At 44.5% G+C, this 23093-nt stretch overlaps 1 protein-coding gene across 3 annotated transcripts in view; it reads right to left on the reverse strand.

Moving 5' to 3' along the window:
• Positions 1 to 1168: 1168 nt before the first annotated feature.
• SPECC1L (sperm antigen with calponin homology and coiled-coil domains 1 like) overlaps positions 1169 to 23093 on the reverse strand; it is a 58879-nt gene continuing 36954 nt past the window's right edge. Inside the window, exons 8-18 of one of the 3 annotated variants that reach the window (XM_070951569.1) lie at positions 21977 to 22140; positions 21702 to 21794; positions 20933 to 21055; positions 20445 to 20536; positions 18145 to 18235; positions 16255 to 16338; positions 15526 to 15682; positions 10651 to 10753; positions 5817 to 5933; positions 4360 to 4419; positions 1169 to 3910 (exon numbers count right to left, since the gene is read on the reverse strand). In XM_070951569.1, the coding sequence (XP_070807670.1) occupies positions 3821 to 3910; positions 4360 to 4419; positions 5817 to 5933; positions 10651 to 10753; positions 15526 to 15682; positions 16255 to 16338; positions 18145 to 18235; positions 20445 to 20536; positions 20933 to 21055; positions 21702 to 21794; positions 21977 to 22140 (1174 nt within the window). In that variant the 3' untranslated portion in view covers positions 1169 to 3820. The remainder of the gene's footprint in view (positions 3911 to 4359; positions 4420 to 5816; positions 5934 to 10650; positions 10754 to 15525; positions 15683 to 16254; positions 16339 to 18144; positions 18236 to 20444; positions 20537 to 20932; positions 21056 to 21701; positions 21795 to 21976; positions 22141 to 23093) is intronic. The other 2 variants (XM_070951566.1, XM_070951567.1) reach the window with 2 other exon arrangements.

Below are 23093 nucleotides of genomic sequence, written 5' to 3' on the forward strand. Positions count from 1 at the left end.
GGACCAATAATTAGAAAAGAGTTATGGGAGACTGTTATATACGGTAACTGCTGCAAGATTATTACTGGCATATGCAAAAATAAAAATGGACAGACTCTGAAATGCCCACAATGGAGGAATGGCTGCTGAAGAGGACAGGATTAGCAGAGATGGCAAAATGGCCTTGTTTGATTTGAAGGACAATAATTACATTTATTACTGGTTGGAAGATGGACTTTTTGCTGAAAGAAAGAAAGAAGAAAATGTGCCTTCCCCCTCTCAAGACCTCTGGAAGGCTTTGTCGTCTTCCCTTCCTACCTTAAGAGCAGATGCCAGAACGTAACTTTGGGAGGGCCCACCTTCTCTCCATGGCCTTGGGGATATGGAAGTCTACCAGGCCCTCCTCTGAAGGTCCCAGGAAGGATCAACTGGAATTCTGGAGCTGGATATTATTTTATGGGATAACCCGGAGATGTTTATGCCTCTGGTCATCAGAGGTGTTGACTCTATGGGAGTCTCCGGCTTTGGATAAGATGAAGAAACCAGGGAAGTCCTGAGGGATTCCTGGTTGGTGATGATTTCTATGCAGTCATACCTGCTCCCCCTGAAAAAGCAGACTCACGGGGTGTGTGTGTGTGTGGTTATATTTGAGCCTAGTCTTTCCTTGAGTGCTCAGGTGAGACTTGTGGTAAAGGGATGCCTCCCTCCCTGGATAGTTGTCTCCTCTAGCTTCCATCATCCATGCATGGTAATACAATTTACGTGGGGATCTCAATGTAGGAAGAAGTATTTGGAGAAGGGACTGCTCCTCAGTAACCACACACAAACAACAATGGTCTAATTCCAGGAGAGGAGAAAAGGTGAATGGCCACCAAATAGGGGCCTGTGTGTGTGTGTGTGTGTGAGGCCCCCCATGGCAGGGATAGCCCAAGGCAGCTAGACCATAAGTTGCCTAAACTCCTGTTCTTGTTGGAAGAGGATGAACCATCTGAACTCCCACTGGACAAAGAGGCCTCCCCTCTAGTTCACCATGGCCGCTCTCTCTCTCTCTCTTCCCCTCCCCCTCCCTTTGAGACATCTTGGTAAAACTTCCCCAAATAGTAATGAGGAAAATCAAAATACAAGAGCATTTACCTACAGGTACCTACAGGAGCATTTACTGAAACATAGAAACATTGAGCAGAGCAGCTTTTTTATCGCATATTCAAAATATTTAATAAGACAAAAGTAACAAGAATATATCTTTACATAAATTAGTTGGTTTTTAGAAGATGGCTAAAGAATTCAAGAATATTTAAAGAATCTAACAAAGAACTTCCCTGTTAAACATTCTTCTATTGTAGAGTAAGAACTTCTTTAGATTTCTTTCACCCTTTTGAGTGCTTTCCTTGATAAAATAATTTTTGGGTGAGATCTTAATAAAATCCCATCTCTATCAAAAGTTACAGATCATCACTGCCAGAAAGCAGGTCAGACGCTTTCTTCCCCTGCTCTCTCTGCCTTTCATTCTCCAGGCTTTGCTTCTTTGCACGTCTCCCTTTCACCGAGGCCTCCTTCCCTCCCTAGAAGGCCAGAGCAAGAACTCCTGGAGAGATTCCTGTATAAAACTCACCTCGCTGTTGCTGGGCTACAATGAGTTGCCATCTGCTTAGAAGAAAAATATATGTCTTTCTATAGCCGTGATGGCGAACCTGTGGCACGTGTGCCACAGGTGGCACGCGGAGCCATATCAGTGGGCACGCAAGCTCAGCTCTGGCGTGCATGCGCGTGCTGGCCAGCTGATTTTCAGGCCCTCGGGGCCCACCGGAAGTCAGGAAACAGACTGTTTCTGGCCTCTGGAGGACATCCGGGGGTGAGGGGTGGGAAAGGCCTTTTCTGCCCTCCCCAGACTCCTAGAAAGGCTCTGGAGCCTGGGGAGAGCAAAAAACGGACCTACCAGGCCCCCTGTGCCAAAAGCGGGGTGAGCGGGCACATGCGCAGGGGGGTGGGTGGCATAGAATTATGGGTGTGGGCACGCGCACATGCGACCCTCCTACACTCCCCCCACTTTTGGCACACAATGGCAAAAAGGTTAGCCATCATTGTCCTATAGGGTGCAATACAATTGTGGGGAAGGGGGGGGGGGACGGGCCTCATAATTTAGACTCTGGAAGAAGAGACGAAGGCCGCCTTCCTTCCTTCCTTCCACCACCACCTCCAGAGAGTCCAGGGATGGCCAGGGCACCGTTTGGTGCAAAGGCTCCTTTTAAGACAAACAGAAGAATGCTGGGAGGCGTAGAGCAGGTTCCCCATGTATTTCCTCCAATGCGAATCTCCACGGAAGGAATCCCAAGGCAAATTTGTTGGTATTTGCAGGCTCCTTCAGGAAAACCAGAAACAGACATCGAGCACTGGAGTGGGGAACCCACTAGGCAGCTTAGAGACGAGAGCAGTTTGTAAAATGCTTTTGCGCTGTGAATGACATACATGAGGCACAAGAAAACTTTTTGGCTACATTCTTCAGAGTTCATTCTGACTAGTTGCAAGACCTAGTCTGGTTTCAATGCCTGTCCAGAGCGTTTTCGAGGCTAAATTGTGGAACTGGATTATATCCTCAACAGCTCACAAACCAGCAACATTCAAAGTCCTTTGCCAGGCACATCGAAGAATGCAAAATTACGTTAAGTGGGAAAAGCAAAGTACATTTGCAAACAAAGGTAACAGACCTGTATTCAAAAAGGCAACGGGTTTTCCCTCTGGCGTGAGCAGATTGACACTTGGCCCCTCCATGGAAGGGGGGAAATCCCTTATTTCATTGCCCAGCAGCAAATCCTAGCACTGCCTCTTTGCCAAGGCCTCCCGGGGAAGCGGGGGGGGGGGCACTAGACACTCCCTGGAGCTCCCTGGTCCTGGAGGCTGCTGCTGCTCTCCCCAGGGTCAGGTGGGGCACTCGCCTCCCCCCACAGGGTTGGGCCAGGTTGACTGAAAGCCCCAGGCGGAGATCCAAAGTCTTTCTTCCGTCTCCTTATCACCTATTAAACCAGTTTTAATCCAGCAGCCTGCAGAGCTGCACAGGGAGAGCCCCAGAAGCCGCTTTTCCTTCAACCCATATACAGGAGCAGCAGTTAAGCAAAGCCCCTTGCAGACCCCACAGGGGCAAGAACTTTATCTTGACCAGTTTTTGAAAAGCTTATCCTGTCCTGTGACCCAAACATTCTCTTCATCTGAAACAAACTTATCCGGAGCACCACCAAAAAGAAAAGCCAAGAAAGAAGTTAGTTCTTCCCAAGGAAAAGTCAACTGATCTCCATATGGTTGTCTCCTGGAATCTGGGGCTGATTTGCCTGCTCTCCCAGATCCCCCCCTTTAATTGAGGCAGGGCCTTTATTACAATCGAACCTCGGAAGAGGCAGCCTTAAGACACGGACTCCTCGGCTGCGCACAGCCCTGGTGGGACAGCACCTGCGGTCAGGTGAATGTGGCAAGGAGAAGGCACCTTTGCACTTCTTTTACTGAAGAGACGGAGATGATCTCAAATGGCTTTGATGAGGTTACAAGAAGCCGCTTCTTCTGCTCTGGGGAGCACTGGGGTGTCACAAAAGTAATATTTACTGAACCTTTAGGAACACTTTTTAAAGAAAGTCTTTGTGATACAATCAGATGACCTTCTTTAGCCTTGTGCTTTTTGCAGCTTATATTCAGTTTGGTCTCTGGCAAGAAAGGACGAAATCTTCGTTAACACTTAATGTTGAGTTTGCCCAATCATTCTGGTAACTAAACTGACCAGAGGGGTCCATCAAAAGAGGCCAGTTGGTTTTAGGGTACAGTCTTGAGTTTCTGCTTCTCTCCACTATTCCTGTTCTCAGGTTTCAAAGTATTTGTAAATTGCTGTGACGTACAGCATAACATTCTGCCAGTCTGGACGCTCCGTTCGTACCATTTCATTAATATCCTACCAAGAAAACAAGAAGAAAAAAACAGGAACATAAAAAGATGCCAGTCACGTAGAAGTAACTTCTTCCCCTCTGAATATAAGCTTGTCTATGGAAGTAATTACATTAATAAATAAAACTCTGCAGGCTTTCAGCTACAGAAAAAGCTGTCTCAGAAAGCAGGTCAGGGCTGGGCTGCTTTCCTTACCCCAAAGGCCTGGCTGGCATTCAGACAGCCTGTGCTCCTGGTCTGTGTGAACCAGCTTCAGCACTCCTCTGCAAAGAGAGCAGCGGCTTGTGATGCCCTCAGGCCTTCCTACTGGGTTGGGGAGGGAGGGAGAAAGAGAGATGGAGGAGAAAAAGAGAGAGGGGGGGGAGAGGCTGCCCTTCACATTCCCCAACTTCACACTGTTTTCAATCCTAAAACTGCCATTTTGGCACAAATGGAATTATCTTTGCACAGACTTACCAAAGTGGATTTGATGCCAACACTCTCAGCGGCCTGGAAAGCCAGTGTGAAGTTTCTTCTCTGAAATAGAGTTAAGTCACAGTAACTGCACAGCAAATAACTTAAATACAAAAAAAAAAAAAATGGCTTAAAGGTCTTCCCTCTTAATCACTGCTAGATAGTCCTCAACCTACGACCTATGTATCTATGTATTTTATTGTTTGGCTGTTCACCGCCCTGAGTCCTTCGGGAGTAGGGCGGTATACAAATCAAATAAACTAAACTAAACTAAACTAAACGACCACAATTGAGCCCGACATTTCTGTTGCTAAGCAAAGCATCTGTTAAGTGAGTTTTGCTCCTGCTTTCAACCTTTTTGCCATAGTTGTTAAGTGAAGCACATGGTCATTATGTGGATCTGGCACTGATTTTGCTTTGTTGTAAACCAGCCGGGAAAGTTACAAACGGTGATCACGTGACCCCACGACAATGCAGCCGTTGTAAGCGCTCAAATTTTCATCATGTGACCATGGGCATAAGTGAGGAAACCAGTCATAAGTCACTTTTTTCAGTCATTAAACGAATGGTTGTAACTCAAGCACTACCTGCACCTGAGGGCTCCTTGCTTGTCGTAACATCACAGGTGCTAGTTTGGGGAATGAAACGTCTGCAAGAAAACAAGGAAGGCCAGAGAGCACCAAGGACCCCTCGGAATTGGAAGGGACCTTGGAGGTCTTCTAGTCCAACCTCCTGCTCAAGCAGGAAAACCTGTATCATTTCAGACAAATGGCTGTCCAAACTCTTCTTAAAAACCTCCAGTGTTGGAGCACTCACAATTGTCGGCAGTTTGGCAGTTCGAATCCCTCGTCTCCTGCGTGAGGAGGACTAGATGACCTTCCAACTCTGGTACTGTTACTGTCCTCATTGTCAGGAAATCCCTCCTTAGTTCTAGGTTGCTTCTCTCCTTAATTAGTTTCCACCCATTGCTTCTTGTCCTGCCTTCTGGTGCTTTGGAGAATAGCTTGACCCCCTTTCCTTTTTGGCAGCCTCTTAGGTTTTGGAAGACTGCTACTGTATCACCCCTCCTCCTTCTTCAGTTAACTAGCCATTCCCAGTTCCTGCAACTGTTCTCCATATATTTTAGCCTCTAGTCCCCTATCATTATTATTAATTTTTTTTTGCTCTTCTCTTTAAATGAAAACCTCCAGAGTCCCTTTGGATAGTGACAGTGAGATGGGAGGCATGTAAATTTAATAAATAAGCATATTTGCAGAGCCTCCCTTGAACACAATCACTCCAGTCTGTTCCAAGCGGGATGCCTGCTAGGATGCAGGTCAAGGGGAAATGACTGGGCTGCAGCCTTGCCTAGTTCCTCTTGGGCCTATACTAAGAGGAAAGAACTGCAGGCGTACAAAGGGAGCTGTGAAGGCTGTGCCCAGAAAGAAGGTTCCTGGCATGGGCAGGTTTGGGTAGCGTACCTTGTCCTGACTGTTCAGCTCCTGGTAGGGAATGTGTGCCGGGAGGTACGTATGGAGGACGGCACAGAACGCCAACCCATCGTTCCAGCTGCTGCTGAAGTTGGTGATATCAATATTCTGAAATGGGGGAAACCAAAGCAGGTAAGAGAAAGCATGTCTTCTAGGAGGAAGGGCCTTATATTCTTAGACCCAAAACCAAAGTAAAGATAAAATGGAACAGTAAGCAAATAAAAACAAGGGAGGGACGGAGGGAGAGGAAGAGGAGCATGGGCTGCTAGCCTCCAAGTATCACAGAGTCACTTAAGCAATCAAAGCCAATCTGCATCCTGCTCAGAACGGGAAACCAAACTGGAGCATCCTGGATGGATGGATGTTTGTCTGCTTCAAAATCCCCACTGTGTCTCTGGATCAAGGGATGCTCTGCCTCCCTGCCCTGCCCTCTGCGATGCCCTAGGAGGAATACTGGCTCCTTCTCTTTTTCTTTGGGGTTCTCAGCTTCCGGTCATACAAGCATCCTCCTGCCCTCCCCTGACCTTGTGTCAGGTTCTCTCTGCATCATTTCACACCCTGCGGCTTCAGGGTTTTATCAAGCAAATTGTGACTCTTTTATAGAAGTAGAGTTAACATGTCGGGTTTATGGAAGAAGAGCATCTTTCAGCCATTTACACGAACCACTCAAGAGAAAAGTTTTGCACTTTTCTCTTGTTTTGCTTTGTCACAGAAAACGTCTCTACTTGGCTTCTTCTCTCCCAAGGCAACTCTGCACACAGGATGTTCCCAAATCAAATTAAAGCCCCAGAAGAGCAGCGGAGAAGAGATCCCTTCCATCCCTCTGATCACTATAAGATCTATGGCTTGTGTGTAAGAAGTCTGAAAGTGATACACAATGGGAATTTTGAAAAAGATTGAACGTGGCTTTCCCCCACCCCCAAAGTATTCTTAGAAATACAGGGGCTGGAAAGCAAGATGTGGACAGGGTTCTCACTTGATTTCGTTTGTCTCGTGGATGGTGAGAAAATGCTTAGCGCTCAAACCCATCCGGTGGGGATCTCTGCCATAGTCAGTAACCTCTGGCAGCCCTGGAGATGACTTAGGTTCTTGATACATTTGGGAGGGTGTAAACTTCCCCTGATCAGGGAATTTATATGAGATCATTTCAACTATTTAAGGTCACTGGCAAATGCCCAACTATGCTTAGCGTTAATTCTAAGCAAGCAAAGGTAGACAAAGATTTCTGCAAAGGAACTTGTAATAACGTTACAGGTTTATGGAAGAACTGCTGACTGACGGCAACCTTGCTACCATCCATGGCACTGTTTGCTCAATTTGCTAAGCCACCGACAACTAAATGCTGAGGGCTTATCTCTCTCTGGGTGATGCTCAAACACCAAGGCATGAGGTCTCTAACATTTTGCTGAGAGACCACTTAGAAATCGTCTACACAAGTTGCTAAGTTTTTTTCTCAATTAAATATATTTGTCAGCACAGAAATGTCGGTATAGGTAACTATTGCCAACCAATACATGGTAAGCAATTGTATTTCTCTATATGCAGGATTAATTCCACTATCAGGTTGGTTTATGTATTTGTTAGCTAGACAATCCTTCTCTGACAATATTATTCTGTTTGTTCCTTTCTATTGTAAATAGAAATGTCAGAATATCAGAAAACTACAGCGACATTTGATAGCTGCAGAAACAAACCGGTGGATTAACTGCCCTTTAATGGAGGCTGCAGATTGATTAAAGGCTGGGAAAATGTAGTCACGATGTAAATGGAAAAAACAAATTCTCCAGAAATAAATGAACACTTTTCTGAATTTGGACCATCTACAGTTACACATGTGTAAAAAGAAATAGAACAAAACCAAAAAAACCATGAATAAATCTTTTTATAGGCATATCTTGATTAAAAAGATCTATCTAAATATAAAATATACAAGGCAGAGAAACTCAACTCCCTTCCCATAAAATGATTCCAAGTGATGTCAGAATTCTTTGGAATTGTCTCCCCACCTCTCTTTTCCAAGCCACAGAGTTCACCACACCTCAATATTTCAACTTTAGCTCCCTATAATCCTCTTTAAGGTGCCTGTTTGGGATTCATAATACAGTAAACCACTTGACTTCGTTAAAGAAAACAAAAGTATAAAAAACAAACAACTACAACTTGTCATTAATTCCTTAAGTACTTTCCTAACAGAGTTTTCTTTATCTAACTGGTGTCAGATCTGCCAGAAACACCATTTTAGACAAGTGGCACTGAGATTATGAAATGAAGCAGAATACATCCAAAGTAAATATTTATGGTATAGAAATCAGGCACATGTTTACTAACTCGGTGGCAGTTAGGAGGAGTCTGTCTTTATGGTATACTGAGGAAAATATACAATAATTAAATTCCTCTTTGGGTAGTGGTATTAATGCTAGTAGAGGGGCTAGTGCAGAGGCCCAACAAACAGGTTACATTTTTAATAGTTTTGCAAAACTGTACAGTAACTGTATGGTGCCAGATACACACACCCACACCCACACAGATAGACAGACACACTCAGAAAGAAAAAAGTCTATTCTTTCGTTCTATAGCAAAAAGGAGGACGTGTTGACCAACAACTGCATGAGGTTGAGATTTCTCTCCAGAAACCAAAAAAAAAAACCCTGGCCAGAATGGCAGCCACTTAAAAATACCAAGCAACCAGGCAAATGAATGGCAAAGCAATCGGGGCCTGCAGGTTGGCTAAGGAATGAGTTTGGAGCATTTAAGGATGTGGCATAAACAATTTGATGGGCCTGGAAAGTCAGAAGAATCGTTCCATTTGGGCCATTTTAACAGAATCTGAAAGTAGTTACTATTATTCAAATTTCACTGATTTTTAAGATGATGCAATTAACTGTTTTCAGGGTTGTTTGATAAAAACGAAAGATAAATATTTTAAAACATTTTCTAACACAAGTGACCTCACAACCAACAAGCAGATAACAACGGGGAGGACATATGTTAATTAATGTCATTCCACTAAATCAGGGGTCCCCAACCTCTGGACCACAGCCCACTAGTGGGCCATGTGGTGTTTGCAACCAGACCACGGAAACAGCGGGCGAGTGCACATGCGTGCATCCCCGCTTCCATGAGCGGTGGGTGAGCGTGTGCATGTTTGCTCCATTTGCGTGAGCAGCGTGCACGCCACATGCCATTCCCACAAATGGAGCTGAGCACGTGCTCGGCTGCCGGCTGCTCATGTGGAACCATCCCCTCCTCCCCACCCCCACCCCCCACCCCCCGGTCCGCAAAACCGGAAAGGTTGGAGAATTCTGCAAAGTGATCCAAAGAGGATTTGTACCGCAAAACATTTTACACTGTATTGTTGAATGCTGATTCTGGTTGTTTTTAGAAATATTATTTTTATTCTAATTCTTTACTGTGGACATTCTGTTGTCTACTGAATAGGCTTGTGACAGCAATTGGGACCGCAATTGCCACGGCTAAGTGATGCGATCATCAAGGGCAATGTCATGTGACCATGCTGCTTATTATGGCACTTCCAGCAGTTCCCATTGCTGTCACTGAGATGTGCATGGGTTGTTAAGTGAGGATTTGCCAGTGACCTATAACCTCCCCACTTGTGGGTAGCCAGCAGAGAATGTCAGAAATTTCAGTCGTGTGATTGCTGGATGCCTGCATCTCATCCCATGGCTGTGGGAACACTGCAATGGCCACAACCCCAAGGAACGGCCTTAAGTACCACTTGTTGTGTGGCACTATAACTTTGAATGGTTGTTGAACAAATGGTGCTGTTGAGGACTACCTTTGTCTTATGAATTGCCATGAATCTTCCAGACTGGCTGTGCAGCAATTTGGTAACTGAATTTATCAGTAGTTACATTTCCTGAACAAATCCTTGAAGTCTTCCATCTGAATTACAAATTTTATAAAACCAACCTGCTTGGCATACAGTACCTGGCATATTTAAAGCATTAATACCAAAATTTAGAAAATCTGGGTAACATGCAAAAATAATGAGCACAAGGCTTACTGAAATCTAATTTGGGAATTTAAAATTAAATAATCATTCTATTTCTTCAAAAAAATAAACCTATCTAGGCAGAACGAGCTTAGACTGTTCATGGCTAAGTTTTCAGCCTAACCAAGTTGGAGTGTGAGTGTAAAAAACAGACATCCCCCCCCCCCCCCAAGATTCATTCCACAAGTGTCGAAACAGAAGAGCTAGGCAGAGAAGAGACAGCAGGGAGCGATTCTGCTTAAAGCTGCCAAGGGACTCTCTGAGGCTCGATGCTCAGAAGCAAAAACCTCTCCGTACAGGTACAGGTGAAGCAGGCCCTCAGCTTCGGCATCTCCGGGTTTTTGATAGCACTGATTAAAATGAGCAGCTTTAATGGTTCACAGGCCCTCTTTCTGAATAACCCAAAGGAGAGCAAAGGATGAGAGAACTGTGATTCTTTTGAGCAGGGAATAAACTTCCACAGTCTAAGAGACCAGCAGAGATTATTCCAAGTCTCGGCTGCTTTTTGTTTTTTTCCCACCAAGAGGTTCCGTTCTGCACTCTTTCTCTTCACAGACGTGTGAGGAAAAAACAGCGATTTTAACCTCCTGGAACAGGAGTGTCAGCTACTCTGTCAGAAAAGATATTTACCTTGTGCAAAGTAACCAGAGTAGCTATTAATAACTGTTCAGCTGGGACGCACAGGATCTGTTCCTGCAGGCACAGGACATACCGGCCCCCAAGGTGGAGGTGGCGGAGTGTGGCACAGCCTCTCTGCCCTCCGCCTGGCTCTCCCCCCACCTGTGCTCCAAGCAGACGCCCAGCCACGCTTACCTCATAGCCCTCTGTCTTCTTCTGGCACCACTTCAGCAGAGCGTTTCTCTTGGAGCCCCCGTACTCCCTCGCCAGGGCAGACAGAGGGTCTTTCCTCTCCTCTCTAGAAAAGAAGGAACAGTTTTTACTCAATGAAAGTCCCCCAAATATTGAGACGCGCCACCTGTGTGCTGTGCTGTGCCATGCCTGGGCAGAAGGCCCTGGATACCCCTTCCGCCACCCAGGAGCGCCCTTGCCTAAGAGGTTGCAGCCAGGCTGGGTGGGTTGCTCAGCACACCGGGGCAGATTTGGGGAAATGGGGGCAGAACGGGCATTTTTTTTAATAATCATAGAATCAGTCAGAAGCATTTGATACATGAGATGTAAACATAAAGTGTTCCTAAACTTTAATTCAAGTTTAGAGAATCAACTGATAACATCTCCCTGCAACTCCTGGCTGTTTCAGAATGTCACCTTGACCAGTTGGGGCGTTAACTACTGAGACACTTTCCACCGAGGCAAGGCAAGTGGGTGGAAAAGAACAGCCCACCTCCTGAAATCTCCAGGGGCCCCCCTGTTCTCTGGCCAAGAAGCCAAGGCGAGGCAGGAACCAGGCACAGACCGATGGGCCGTAATTCTTTTGGGAGGGGCAGCAGCCCTGGAGCATTAATGCCCCCCCCAGATGCACTGAGCTTCAAGTCCCAGGAGGCCTTGCATGTGCTGACAAGTGGGGGAGGGGATACAGTTTGAGACAGAAATCCCACATTTCATAGGGCTTCTTTTTCTCAAATAACTGAGGCCTTTTCCTTTAAGAAAAAAGAAAGGAATGCATAACAGCTTTCAGGACCAGAAATGTACAGACATCTGGCAGTGCCGTGGCCAAATCCAGGAGGGCCCTCTCCTGTGCCAATTGCCTGGAAATGAACAGGAGAAGCAGGTGGTTGTTTATTGCCAAAATCCATTTATTTCAAACTTGGAAAGGTAAACTCCTCCGATCAAGTCTTCATGATTTGTGCTGTTTTCTTTTAAAGTTAATTTTAATTTATGTAAGGCATTTAAATGCCACACAACCTGAACATTGTGGCTCTAGGTACTTTACAATAAACCAAAAGACAAGAAAGCAAAATAAACAATGAAATGAAAACCCAATGAAAATTCTAGACAAAACCCACAATAAGCCACTCTTCCTTGGCCACTTGAAGATGTGTGGACTTCAGTTCCCAGAATTCCCCCTAGGAGTTGAAGTCCACACACCTTCAAATGGCCACGGTTGAGAAACAGATGGGGCTCCAGGCTTGGAATGCCTTCCTAAGGTCAACTGGGTTGGGGCCAACCATGTATCAGGAGGGGGGGGGCTGCTCGGGGGGAGGGGGGTCTCTAACCGAAAGGCACACATCTCAAATCCCGTCAGATAGTTCCAGTTTCAAGGAAGAGGCCCAAGTGTGGCTGTCTATTAGCGGCAGTGTGTGGGATGAGCCAATACCACTTTTGCTGCCTTTTCCAGGGTACTTTTCCAATTCTTAATCCAGCCTTCAGCCTTGACATTTCCCGCCAAGGACCAATCACATTAGGGTCTGCTTATGCTTCCTAGGATCGGCCAAGGATACTACCCTTCCTGCAGCTCTAGCAGGAAGGTCTTCAGGGAACTGTTTTCTATCGCCCAATTTCGGAAGTGGCAGAGAACTGCAAGAAGCCTGTTACAGTCTCTTTGCAAAACTGGACTTTTTTGTATTTCACCAGGGATGAGCAAAATTTTATGTGTGGCCCTTTTCAGGAAGACACAAATCTTGGGCACTGGCATGGACCCAGAACAGAAGCATTCAGGCTGAAGGACAAGGAGGCAGGTGGCATGCAGCGGCTGTGGGAAGATAGGAAAAGGTGGCACAGGGGAGACAAGGAAAATGCCAACCCTTGGATGAGGCCTATGACAACTGGCCACGGCCAACTCACTGTGACACAATTCGCCACGGCCAACTCACTGCAGGACAAGAGTTACACTAATATCAGAGAAATGGTGGAATTAAAGAAAGGATGCAAAAGGAGGGACAGAATGAAATGTGAATGACAAAGATTAAAACAGTTTTATTTATTTGTTTTAAATAATTAAATAGAATTGTTAAATTGTCCCACGGCAAGTTAGTCCCATGGTGAATTGACTTGCAATGACTTGGCTGCGGCAGGTTGTACCATGCCACAGCCTTGAATGCCTGCAGCTCACCCATTCTCCCTGGTACGGTGCCTTCCTTCGTCTCCCTGACTTGGCTCCCAGCATCACCCGTGCATTCCCACAGAGCCAACTGGATGTGCTGGGCTTGAATTCATACATGTGATGGTGCACAGTGGGAGGAAGGGAAAGGAAGATCCCGGAATCACTGAAAGACAGGATAGCCCAGGGGCCATGCAGAGGAGAGAATGTGCTTCAGCACTGTCCTGCTTGCTGGTAAAATTCCTCTAGGATTTTTTTAGCCCAAACCAGTCAAATATTCCAGGTTTTAGTGTGACTGCAATCCACCTGGGCTGAACCTCTGAACCACAGTGCATTTCCTCTGAATGCTACAGAAGTGCAGTTTCCATTTGATGCACATCTTCTATAGGGTGTGCAAAATCCAGAATTGCCATATTGGTGAGAGGGACGGCGCATACATTTAATAAATAAATAAAAATCCACCTGCAACTGAAAGCAGAAGAATCAAGGACCACGTTTGCCTCTCTGCTGTTTTGTATGGACTACCTTTCTCTCTCTATAAGTGTAACCACAAACTAACTGCTGATCCACAAAGAATGCAGTGCTTCCAATAGGGGTCCATCAGGATCAGATGTAGGAACACTCAAAACCAAGTTTTGCAAGTTGTCATATCTCACCTGACAAACCAGAAGTCTAAATAATGCTTTCTGTAGATCCTCTTATTTTCAAAATGTGCTGGCTAATCTGACTTCCAGGGCCCACTAGTTCCTTGCCATTTTCAGAAAGGAAATGCATGGAAAATATAGTATAAGTCTTCAAGTAGCGGTAAAATTGTTTCAACATAATGTTTCAACATAAACAAAAGCATTACATTCTCCCCACCAAAAGGAAAAACCTGCAAACACCACTCCTCTGTTTTTTTCAACTTTCATAATTCTGCAGTTCTCTCAGTTTCAACATCCTTCTCTTGCCTGATCATTTTTTCCCTACTTTGAAGCAGAGACTATTTAGCAGTCGCCAGCACGCTAAAATATGATTTAAGAAATGGCAGGTGTTACGTTTTATGGTGTGGGGTTTCCTCACTCCCACCTACCCAGCCCAGTTCAAACCCATTTTTTTTTCTCATTCTGCACCCATTTTCAGTCGGTCCGTAATCTTAAAGATCTTCAATGTCTCTGTAAGGATTCCCTAGAATTACCACTGCTTTGCCAAGCTTTCTCGTCTATGGGTCTGACTGATAGTTTGAACTAGATACCTATGGATGTAAGAACATAAACTACATGTTAAGAATATTTTTAAAGTCTAAACCAAATCTTTCTTGAAAAAGAAAACAAAAATCTAGCCACCCGTAACACTGCAAAAGAACAGTACAGCTTGTTTCTAAATTCCAGAGAGGAACACATTTTATGTCAAGTTCTTTGTTTTGAAAATAATGTTTCAGGAAACAAATAAAATGAACTGTGTGGACACAATGAGAAGTGGTTTACAACAAATATTAATCTTATAAATGAGTCTGTCTGTTAGGTCAGCTACATTCCAAGCCCAAACCAGTTTAACTGTTTTTTATGCTGGCATTAGAGACTTTGACTAGCATATTGTTTAGGCATACTTTTTTCATTTCTAAGGATAACCTTATTTTAATACTTACATATCTAATAAATTATTTAACATCCATACTAATATATTAAGTAAATATACAGAAATAGCTTAATAACCTATCCTTTCATCAGATGGCACTATGAATTTACATTTGGTTAGCTCAAAATAAAATATCTATTCTTTACAGTGCAATTGTCAACCTAGGGTGCTTTACTACAAGCTGGACAAAGCTGGTTTGAATCAAAGTAACATCAGTACATGGATCCAAGCAGGTACTGACTCATTAATTGAGAATATTCCTGTGTACTGACATGATTGCAATAAATCAGTTTAATCTGATCTTTCCTGCCCGACATGGGAGAATAATGTAGAAAAGCAACTCAACAGAGACTCAACTCAAGAAACGGCCGGCGGCTGTAAATGCAAGTGTGGAGAGTTGCTTAACGGTGAATATCTTCCTCAAGGGCTCCTGCTGCTGCTGCTGCCGCTGCCACCATGTTCTCTTTAAAGGGTGCTGAATTGGAAGACTGCTCTAACTGCACCTAGCAAAGCACGGGGGGTTGGACTATGCAAGGTGCAAAATTCCTCCCAAAAAGTGTAACAAGGGAGTTAGGTATGAAAAGTTCCTTTTTTCTCAGAGTACCAAAGCAGTTGAGCAGAAACGCATGTTTTAAGTTCCCTTCAATGGACTATTGCTGTCTTCTCAGACTGCTGTTTGTTGCAGTATCCAAATATGCTTCATGCACCATTAAAGGAGCTCACCGGGTGTAATACTACTCAGCTCATTCACTCCATGCAGCACTGGATTTCAATGGGTGCAGGAACGAGAGAGAGAGGGGCATTCTTGCTCCATGCTGGGGATTAACACAACTAGCCAGAAGCAAGAGGGAGAGTGCCCTGCATCCAGCCAAGGAGATCCTTCAAAAGCACGCAAGCAAAGGCCGGTAAATGTTGTGACAATGGCCAGCAGACATGTTCCCAAGCGGCGAGGCAGATGCCAGTCAGCCCTTGCTGGCATGCTCAGAGTTAGGAAGCCCAACCAGGGGTCCCAGTGACGAACCTCACTAGCTCTGCCGGTGAGGGCCCGAATGGAAAGGAGCAATGAGTTGTACCTTATTCGACTCCGTGTTGTAGGAGTGACCGATGCTGTTGGTGAAGATGAGAGCGACAGTTGTGGCGAAGCAGTCCCAATTGCTACGAGGGAGGCTGGAGATGTTCCATCGGGAGCAGTCATCTCCCGTTTGATTTCTTCACTGCTTCGGCGAGACACTTGGATGGAAAATTGGAAAGCCTGGAGTTGAATTTCATACCAGATCCTACATTTGCAATCTGAGTATTTTGGTACTGTTAACAACCCCACCCTGGTCACAGTAGATGCTGCCACTACTGAGTTTGGTCAAAGGAGCAACATACACTAAGGGCTTAAGTTGTTATTCAGAAAGAAACCATTTTTATTTCATTGCACTTACTCTACTGATTTAGATCTTAAGTTGTAGAAGTTCTAATCCACACACAACATCTCAAAATGTGTTTGGCAAGGAACGAATCTCCTGTGTCTGCTTTAAACCATCTACATTTCTTCTGTCCAGTTGCAAACAGAGAAATATCACATAGCAATAACCATTTTCCTAACCACCCGTTAACTGTGCTCACTGGAATTAGACTAAAGCTAAGGTTGAGATTCACCCATTTCTATGCGTTATTTCACAAATCACCGATATTATAATGAAGTGGCCCTTCATACCAACATATCCAGAAGTCCTATTTGTATATAATGTACATTTTCTAAGGGTGCTCATAGCACAGTATATGAAGAATACCCATCATTACCCCATTATTACCAGAGAGCGATTTAGCACTTTCCATAGCAGGAACTCTTGGCAGAGAAGCTGGTCTGCTGGTAGAAGAAGTTCTCAGCAAATGATCTGTTCAGAAAGGGAATGAGGAAACGTCACCTCAATCTCAGCACAATTCTGGCCTGATTAGGGAGAGGTGGCAGAGTGGATGACCCAATACAATAAAGACCGAGTACTTGTGTGCATGCGCATATGTGCATGTATGTGCAAGCTGGCTTACTGCTCCATATGTGGTGGGTCTCAAACATGAGACTTAAACAAGTCTGCAGGGGAGAATCATGCTGCCTTCAGCTATGAAGAAGTGGTCACTTGGGCTGCAAGACAGAATTTTTCTGGTGCTGCAACTTGGCTGGGAAATTACTCTGCAAGCAAAAATTGGCTTTTCTTTTCTCTCAGATATATTCTTCCATGGGCTGAATATACTTTTCTTCTACTGAGAACCTGATTATGTCTTAAATTGTTAGCATGCATACTGTAGCTTCTTTTCTCTAGCTTATCACCCTCTTTTCATTGCGTTGTATTTGTTTAATTTTAATTTTGGAATGCTTTTATTCCAAATCACACTGAAAATTATTTTTCAATTAAAAGAATGGGATAAAAGTGGTTAGGTAAAATAAACCAATTGATGCTGCGTAAAACCCAGGTATGTAGTATTTTCTGATCTGGGGCAGAAGGAAATGCTGCTGAGGCAAGGGTTTGGCAGGCAGGGCCCTTTCCCATTTCTGTATACAGTACACTAATTTGGATTCCAATTTACTTTCCCATGTATATTAAATAATGCCAATGGCATTCAAAAAACAACTAAAAAAGACTAGAACAAAGTATTATTTTAAGCCGTGAAAGAATTTCTATTGTTGATGCTTTGCTATTACTTGTCCAAGTTCAAAAGGAAGCCTATTCCTTGTTCACATGAAAACTATTCTTGTGAAAGTCTATTTTAAAAAGCCCAGCCATAAATCAAAGAGCTACACCCAGATCTGAGAACCATTCATTCTTACCGGAAGGGGCCTTTGAAAGGAAAAGTTGATAAGTAAACCTACCAAGCACCAGAAAAATATTTGGAAATGGAGAAATAAACATTCTAGTTCACTATCGTCTCATTTTTTTGTTCAAGAAATACTGTCCCAGTAGAAGCAAATGTGAATAAGGAAAGTAGGTTGTATCCGAGATCTGTGCAGGTGTGGTATGGAGAACTCTCTATACAAAGGAAAATTTGAATTTGGATTTTTAAACACACGAGTCGGGGCCCTTCTGAATAATCTTTCAAAAGCAGCTTGTTCATATGTGCAGAGAGAAGACGGTTTCTAAAATGCTCCACTGGTAAAACACAAAACACGCTTCTTATAGCTTTTGGGATCTCATCCCATCCACTTTCAAAGTAGAATATCTTCATCAATATGAGATGTCCTAAAAGGAAAGCCTCAGCATAGGGCAGAAGGGATCTGTCCCGATGTGATTATTTTCCAAGAGAAGTGATAAAATGCACAAAGCCACACAAAGTTTTTCTAAACAGGCAACTTTAGCAACACTCCAGGAATTGACATGGTTTTAAAACATTCATGGGGGAATTGGCTGAGGGAACCTTTTGCCCACTGGAGCAGTGAAGTGTCTCGCCTTTGGGCTCAACCATCATCGGAAGACGCTTCCAAAGACAAACCACTCGCATGTTCCGGAAGGGTCCAGCAGAGACAGGCAACAAACCACAATTCAGCCCAGCCAGGTCTTAGAAAGATATAGCAGGCTACCAGTCAGGTAGGTAAAGCTGTGGAGCTGATCTGCCTTCTGCAAAGATCCTCCCAGCTGAAGCCCACGGAAGATTCTGGAGATTTCTAAAAATGTTTTCTGGTGATGTTCATAGCAAAAGACGCTTCATACCTTGAACTGGAATTTCCGCATAGCTGGACCTTTTGTCTGATAACGTTGCAAGCGCCTTAGGAGCAGATATTGGTCCACTGATGGAGTGTCTCTAAAGGGGAGGGAAATTATTTTTGAGAAAAGAAACCAGCTTGCTAAATCTCAACTGTTGTCATTCACCACTTGAATATTATGCCCCTATCTGAACTGTAAACACATCTCCAAGAGAGGCACCACTAACCCCAGTAGGTCATTATGATTTAGCTGAGCAAGTAATCAGGCTCAAAACTAGCCATCAGCTTATGCTGGACTCTCAGTCGTGGGTCTCTCACTAGCTTGGCTGGAGACCTTGTTTCAAGATTCCCTAGAGCAGTGGTCCCCAACCCCCGGTCCGCGGACCGGTGCCGGGCCGTGGAGTACCTGGCACCGGGCCGCACAGCGGCCGGGGGACATGAACGCTGCAGCGCAAAGGCTCCTGGGCCGTGCGCAAAAGCTCCTGGGCCGTGCGCAAAGGCTCCAGGGAAGAGAGCCCCGCGCAGGTACGCACGTGTGGCCCAAAGCCCCCACCCCTGCGCGCGCTCAGCGGGCCACGGTAAAATTATCAAAGGCTGATTGGTCCGCGGCGATAAAAAGGTTGGGGACCACTGCCCTAGAGCCATGATGGCGAACCTATGGCATGCGTGCCAGAGGTGGCAGGCAGAGCCCTCTCTATGGGCACGTGCGCCGTCGCCAGCTGCTCTTCTGGTTTCCAGTGTGCCGACCGGCTGGTCTTCGTGGGTGCCGGAGCGCTGGAAAATGGCCTGAAAGCATCCAAAAAACAGGCCCTTTTCCGGGCCATTGTCAGGCCTGTTTTTGGCCTGAAAACGGCCCCCCAAATGGGCAAAAACCAGACTGTTTTTCAGACCGTTTTTCGGGCCGAAAACAGCTCTGAAAACAGGCATGCACATGCTGGCTAGCCGGTCTTTGGGTTTCCGGTACTCTGGCGCGTGCACACGCATAGATGCACGCGTGTTCCAGTTTGGGCACTTGGTGCCATCACTGCCCTAGAGGGTAATTGAGTATTTTAATTACATTGTAATTAATCATCACAGTCACAGTGATGAAGACTGAATTGATACCTTAAGGACCTTTTGCAGGAATCTGTTAGGCAAACCAGATGTAGGCTACCCTGGGGGTCACAAAGCCTTGTTTAGCCATTGTTTATTTAAATTGATTGGCTGCCCAAGCCCAGTAGACTCTGGGCTCTGTAAAAGATATAAAAGCAGCTAAAAACATTAAATAAAGCCAAAAGTCAAGATTATCATAGTCTAATAAACAGCAAAATATAGAAACCCAAACAGGGGCCATTAAGCGAATAACAAGCATCAAGTGACCCAACGGCAGGTTTCCAAAGCTTTCTGGAACCTCAGGAGAGAAAGTCATGATCTTTTGGGGGGGGGGATCCTGCTCCAGAGAGAGGGGCCTTAATAGAGAAGGCATCCTGCCTAGGTCCCACAAGATGCCAACGTTTAATGGAGGACACCCAATCAACTGGGTGGGTAGGCAGAAACCAATCTCTCAAGTATTATACAGATAGTCCTTGCTTAATGACAGCCCTATTTGGTGACAGTTCAAAGTTACATACTGCTGAAAAAGTAACTTATGAGCAATCTTCACATTTACAACTGTTGCCATATTTCACACTCACAAGATCTGCACAGTTGGCCGTGTAGAGGCAATGGAGCAGCTGGCAATAAAATTATGCTCATGTGATGTCTTGCTTAATGGCCATGTTGCTAAGCAATCAACTTGCCACCTCAACTTTGGTTGTTAAAGAAGGACTTCCTGTATTGCTGGTATTCCTGACTAGGGGCGCTTGCAGAAACAGGAACAAATAATAAGCTAGCGGGTTTGCCCCCATTTCTACTTCTCAGACAATCCAGTGCTGAAAGGGCTCCCCGATTTCTGATCTCAGGCACTGCAATTCTGATTGTTCCAGTTAATCTGGGTTTGTAAGGAGTTTTAAACTAGCATTTCTTACTTTGGGTCTCACTGTTTTCCCAACTGTGGCTCAGTAAAGAAGGCTGTCCCCTTTGCAACCTAAGAAATATGTGGACCGTTCCCTCTACGAGACCTTGAGACATGTGAAGCCACGTGAGCAGTCATGGCTTCTCCAAAGAGGCAGCAGAAGGTACACAACTTATGTTGTTTGGCCACTATTATGGGAAGCCAATGATAAATAATACTCTTTCCCGAAAAACATTCTCTGCTTGTTTTTTGCTGTAAGGCTATCACTGTTGCCAACCTGTGCAAGGCCCGATCAAACCCGTAAATCCACTGACCTGCATTGGGGAGACGGCAGCTGCCGGAGGGGTTTTCAAAGGACTTGGGCTCAGTGGAGTTCGGGGGATTGTAGCTCCAGCAGGACCAGGAACTATGGAAGAAGAAGAAAGCGGCTCCAGATTTATATCTATTGGCATAAATAACCTAGCAGAAACCCTCTCCACCTTTTCTCATATCAAGTAAACAGAAACAAACATGGCCGGCAAGGAAGTTTAGCTCTCCCTGGATATTTTTTGTGTGTCCCCATGCAGTGCCATTCAGAGCTTTCTGATATGGAACGCAATATGGGAGTTTTTGTGTTTATATCAGAAAATTAAAATATCTTTAAAGTGGAAATTATCAACATTTATGATGAATGGAATATTGTAGAGCTGGAATATCTGATAATAGAACATCAATGGATGCAAATCTTTAAAAGTATCAAGTTGTTTCTTTGAATTTGAGGTTGAAAATCAACTCATTTGGAAATTTTTTATTCCATGCTCACCCCAAAGGACGGAGTGTAGATTTTCTTTGTAGGCAACAGAAAAGTCTGATGATGCATTGTCCCATATGATTTGGCCCGAAGTGCGACTGGTTCCTTTCTGGTTCCTTTCTGTAGCATATATAACTAGATAGGTGGATAAATGTTCTAATCACATTCCAAAAAAATTTGTGGAACTTTGGTCGTATTGGTTGTGGGAAATAGCTAAGTAAATTACACCAAGAGATTGAAAAGGTGTTATTGCTCCATGCTTCAAGGGCTGGGTTCAGAAAATGTGCAGTTCCTTTAATTTTGGAAAATTATTTTTTGTTTATTCTTTTTTGTTTGCTTTGTTAAAAGAACTTAAACAGATTACTCACTGGATGGCTGTATATAACCTTTCTTAGCAATGTTTCTGGGTCTGTTCTTACTGTTTTTGTTGTGCTGTAAGTCAGGAGTCCCTGACCTGTGGGTCAGAGCCCACTACTGGGCTGTGGCCTATTGGCCACGTGAGTGGCTGGCCAGTGCGCGCACCTCCATTTGCGATAGCATTGACACAAGTGTCGTGCAGGCGCTCTTGCTGTTTGCATCGTGTGGGTGCTCACGACCCCGTTCACATGTGTGGCTATTCCTCCTCCCCTCCGGGCCACCAACCCAGAAAGGTTGGGGACCTCTGTTGTAAGTTGTTTTGTCTGTATTTTTAAAAACTGCAACAGAATACATATCTATTTTAAAACAGATTCCAATTAGTGATGATCTTATCTGGGAAGGCATTTGTCCCACTGGAAAGTACCTCTTGAGCTGCCGCTCCTTTCAGCCACTTTTCTTCGGTAACTCCTACACACAGACCTACTCATCCCTGTAAACCCTTCTGGACTAAGTAGGGCTATGCAGAGTGCAGACAATCAATAGGGAACAGTAAGACATACAAATTAAAGGCAGAACATAAGAAAACAAAACAAAATACATCTCGTAAAATAAAGCTACATTTATCATCAATAAGAGTCTGATGTGGCGTTCCTGTATAATATTTCACTAATTTTATGCAGCTCTTTAAAGAAAAATTACCTTGTGAGGCGCTATCAAAGGACTTGATGAGTGTTTTGACTGTGGGGGTTGGTTCCGAAGAAGTGGAGGACCTCCGGCTCAGCCCCATGCCTTGCCGCAGGGCTGCCAAATCTCTTTCCACAGCATTCATGTAGTTATAAACTCGGCCACGCTCCTCTTCTTGCCTATGGTCAGAAGAAATCCAACAAGGCGCACTTTCAACAGTCTGACTAGCACATCATACAGTGTGCCTGAAGGATGCAGGGACTACTTCATGGCTTCATCTTTTCAATGGCTAAAAATCTTAAGGGAAATAACAAGCAGGATCCCTTTTACTACATGAAACACATGGAACTAAGACAAAACAGGGGCATTTTGGAACGAAGAAGGATTTTTTCATCCTTTGAAGTACTGTCAAGGCGTCAGTCAGATGCTCCCAAGAGGTGAAAAAATGGGGATACAGGGTGTCACAGGGAAGGGACATCACATTCATATATACTTTTGCCACCACTATCCCAATTTCTGAAAACAGATTGTTATGCAATACCAATTTTCAAAACAATTTTTGAAAGGGACACAAATCTATTCTAAAATACTTCTAATACTGAACTTTACATAATGTTCATGCATAGGTCCTAAACATCCATCATTTTTTTTTAGAATGAGAAGATTAGAAAAACCTAGATAACAAGCCATTAACATTCTAGAGATGTTTTGTGATAAATATTTAGCAACTGACTGCCAATTTTCCATAGCAAATGGGGAGTTTCTGTTCCGAATCTCCGGAGGTGGTTCTGACTTCGATAGTCTCCATGTACGGGTGGCTCCTTAACCTCAAGTCCAGAAGGACCCTGGTTCAAGGCCTCTTCCAGCAGTACAGAGGCAACGAGCAGAAGTTTTAGAAATCCAGGCTTGGTTAAAAATGTTTTTCAAAACAAAACAGACAGGAGGCTCTTACAGAAGAATCAAAAGGGAAATTTTCTAGCGAAATTAAGGAAAGAAGATCTTATTGCAATTGGCTTTTAATGCCTTAGAGGAAGACTGGGACGGGGAGCCTCATCTCTCTGTTGATAATGTTGGCTATTCTCCTCTCTCTCTCTTGTCCTCGGTGGCAGCTCCGAGGTGAAGTGGCCCTTTC

The sequence above is a fragment of the Pituophis catenifer genome, unplaced genomic scaffold, assembly GCF_029215685.1.
Source record: "Pituophis catenifer annectens isolate HBS135680 unplaced genomic scaffold, rPitCat1.0.hap2 SCAF_10, whole genome shotgun sequence".
NCBI lineage: Eukaryota > Metazoa > Chordata > Lepidosauria > Squamata > Colubridae > Pituophis > Pituophis catenifer.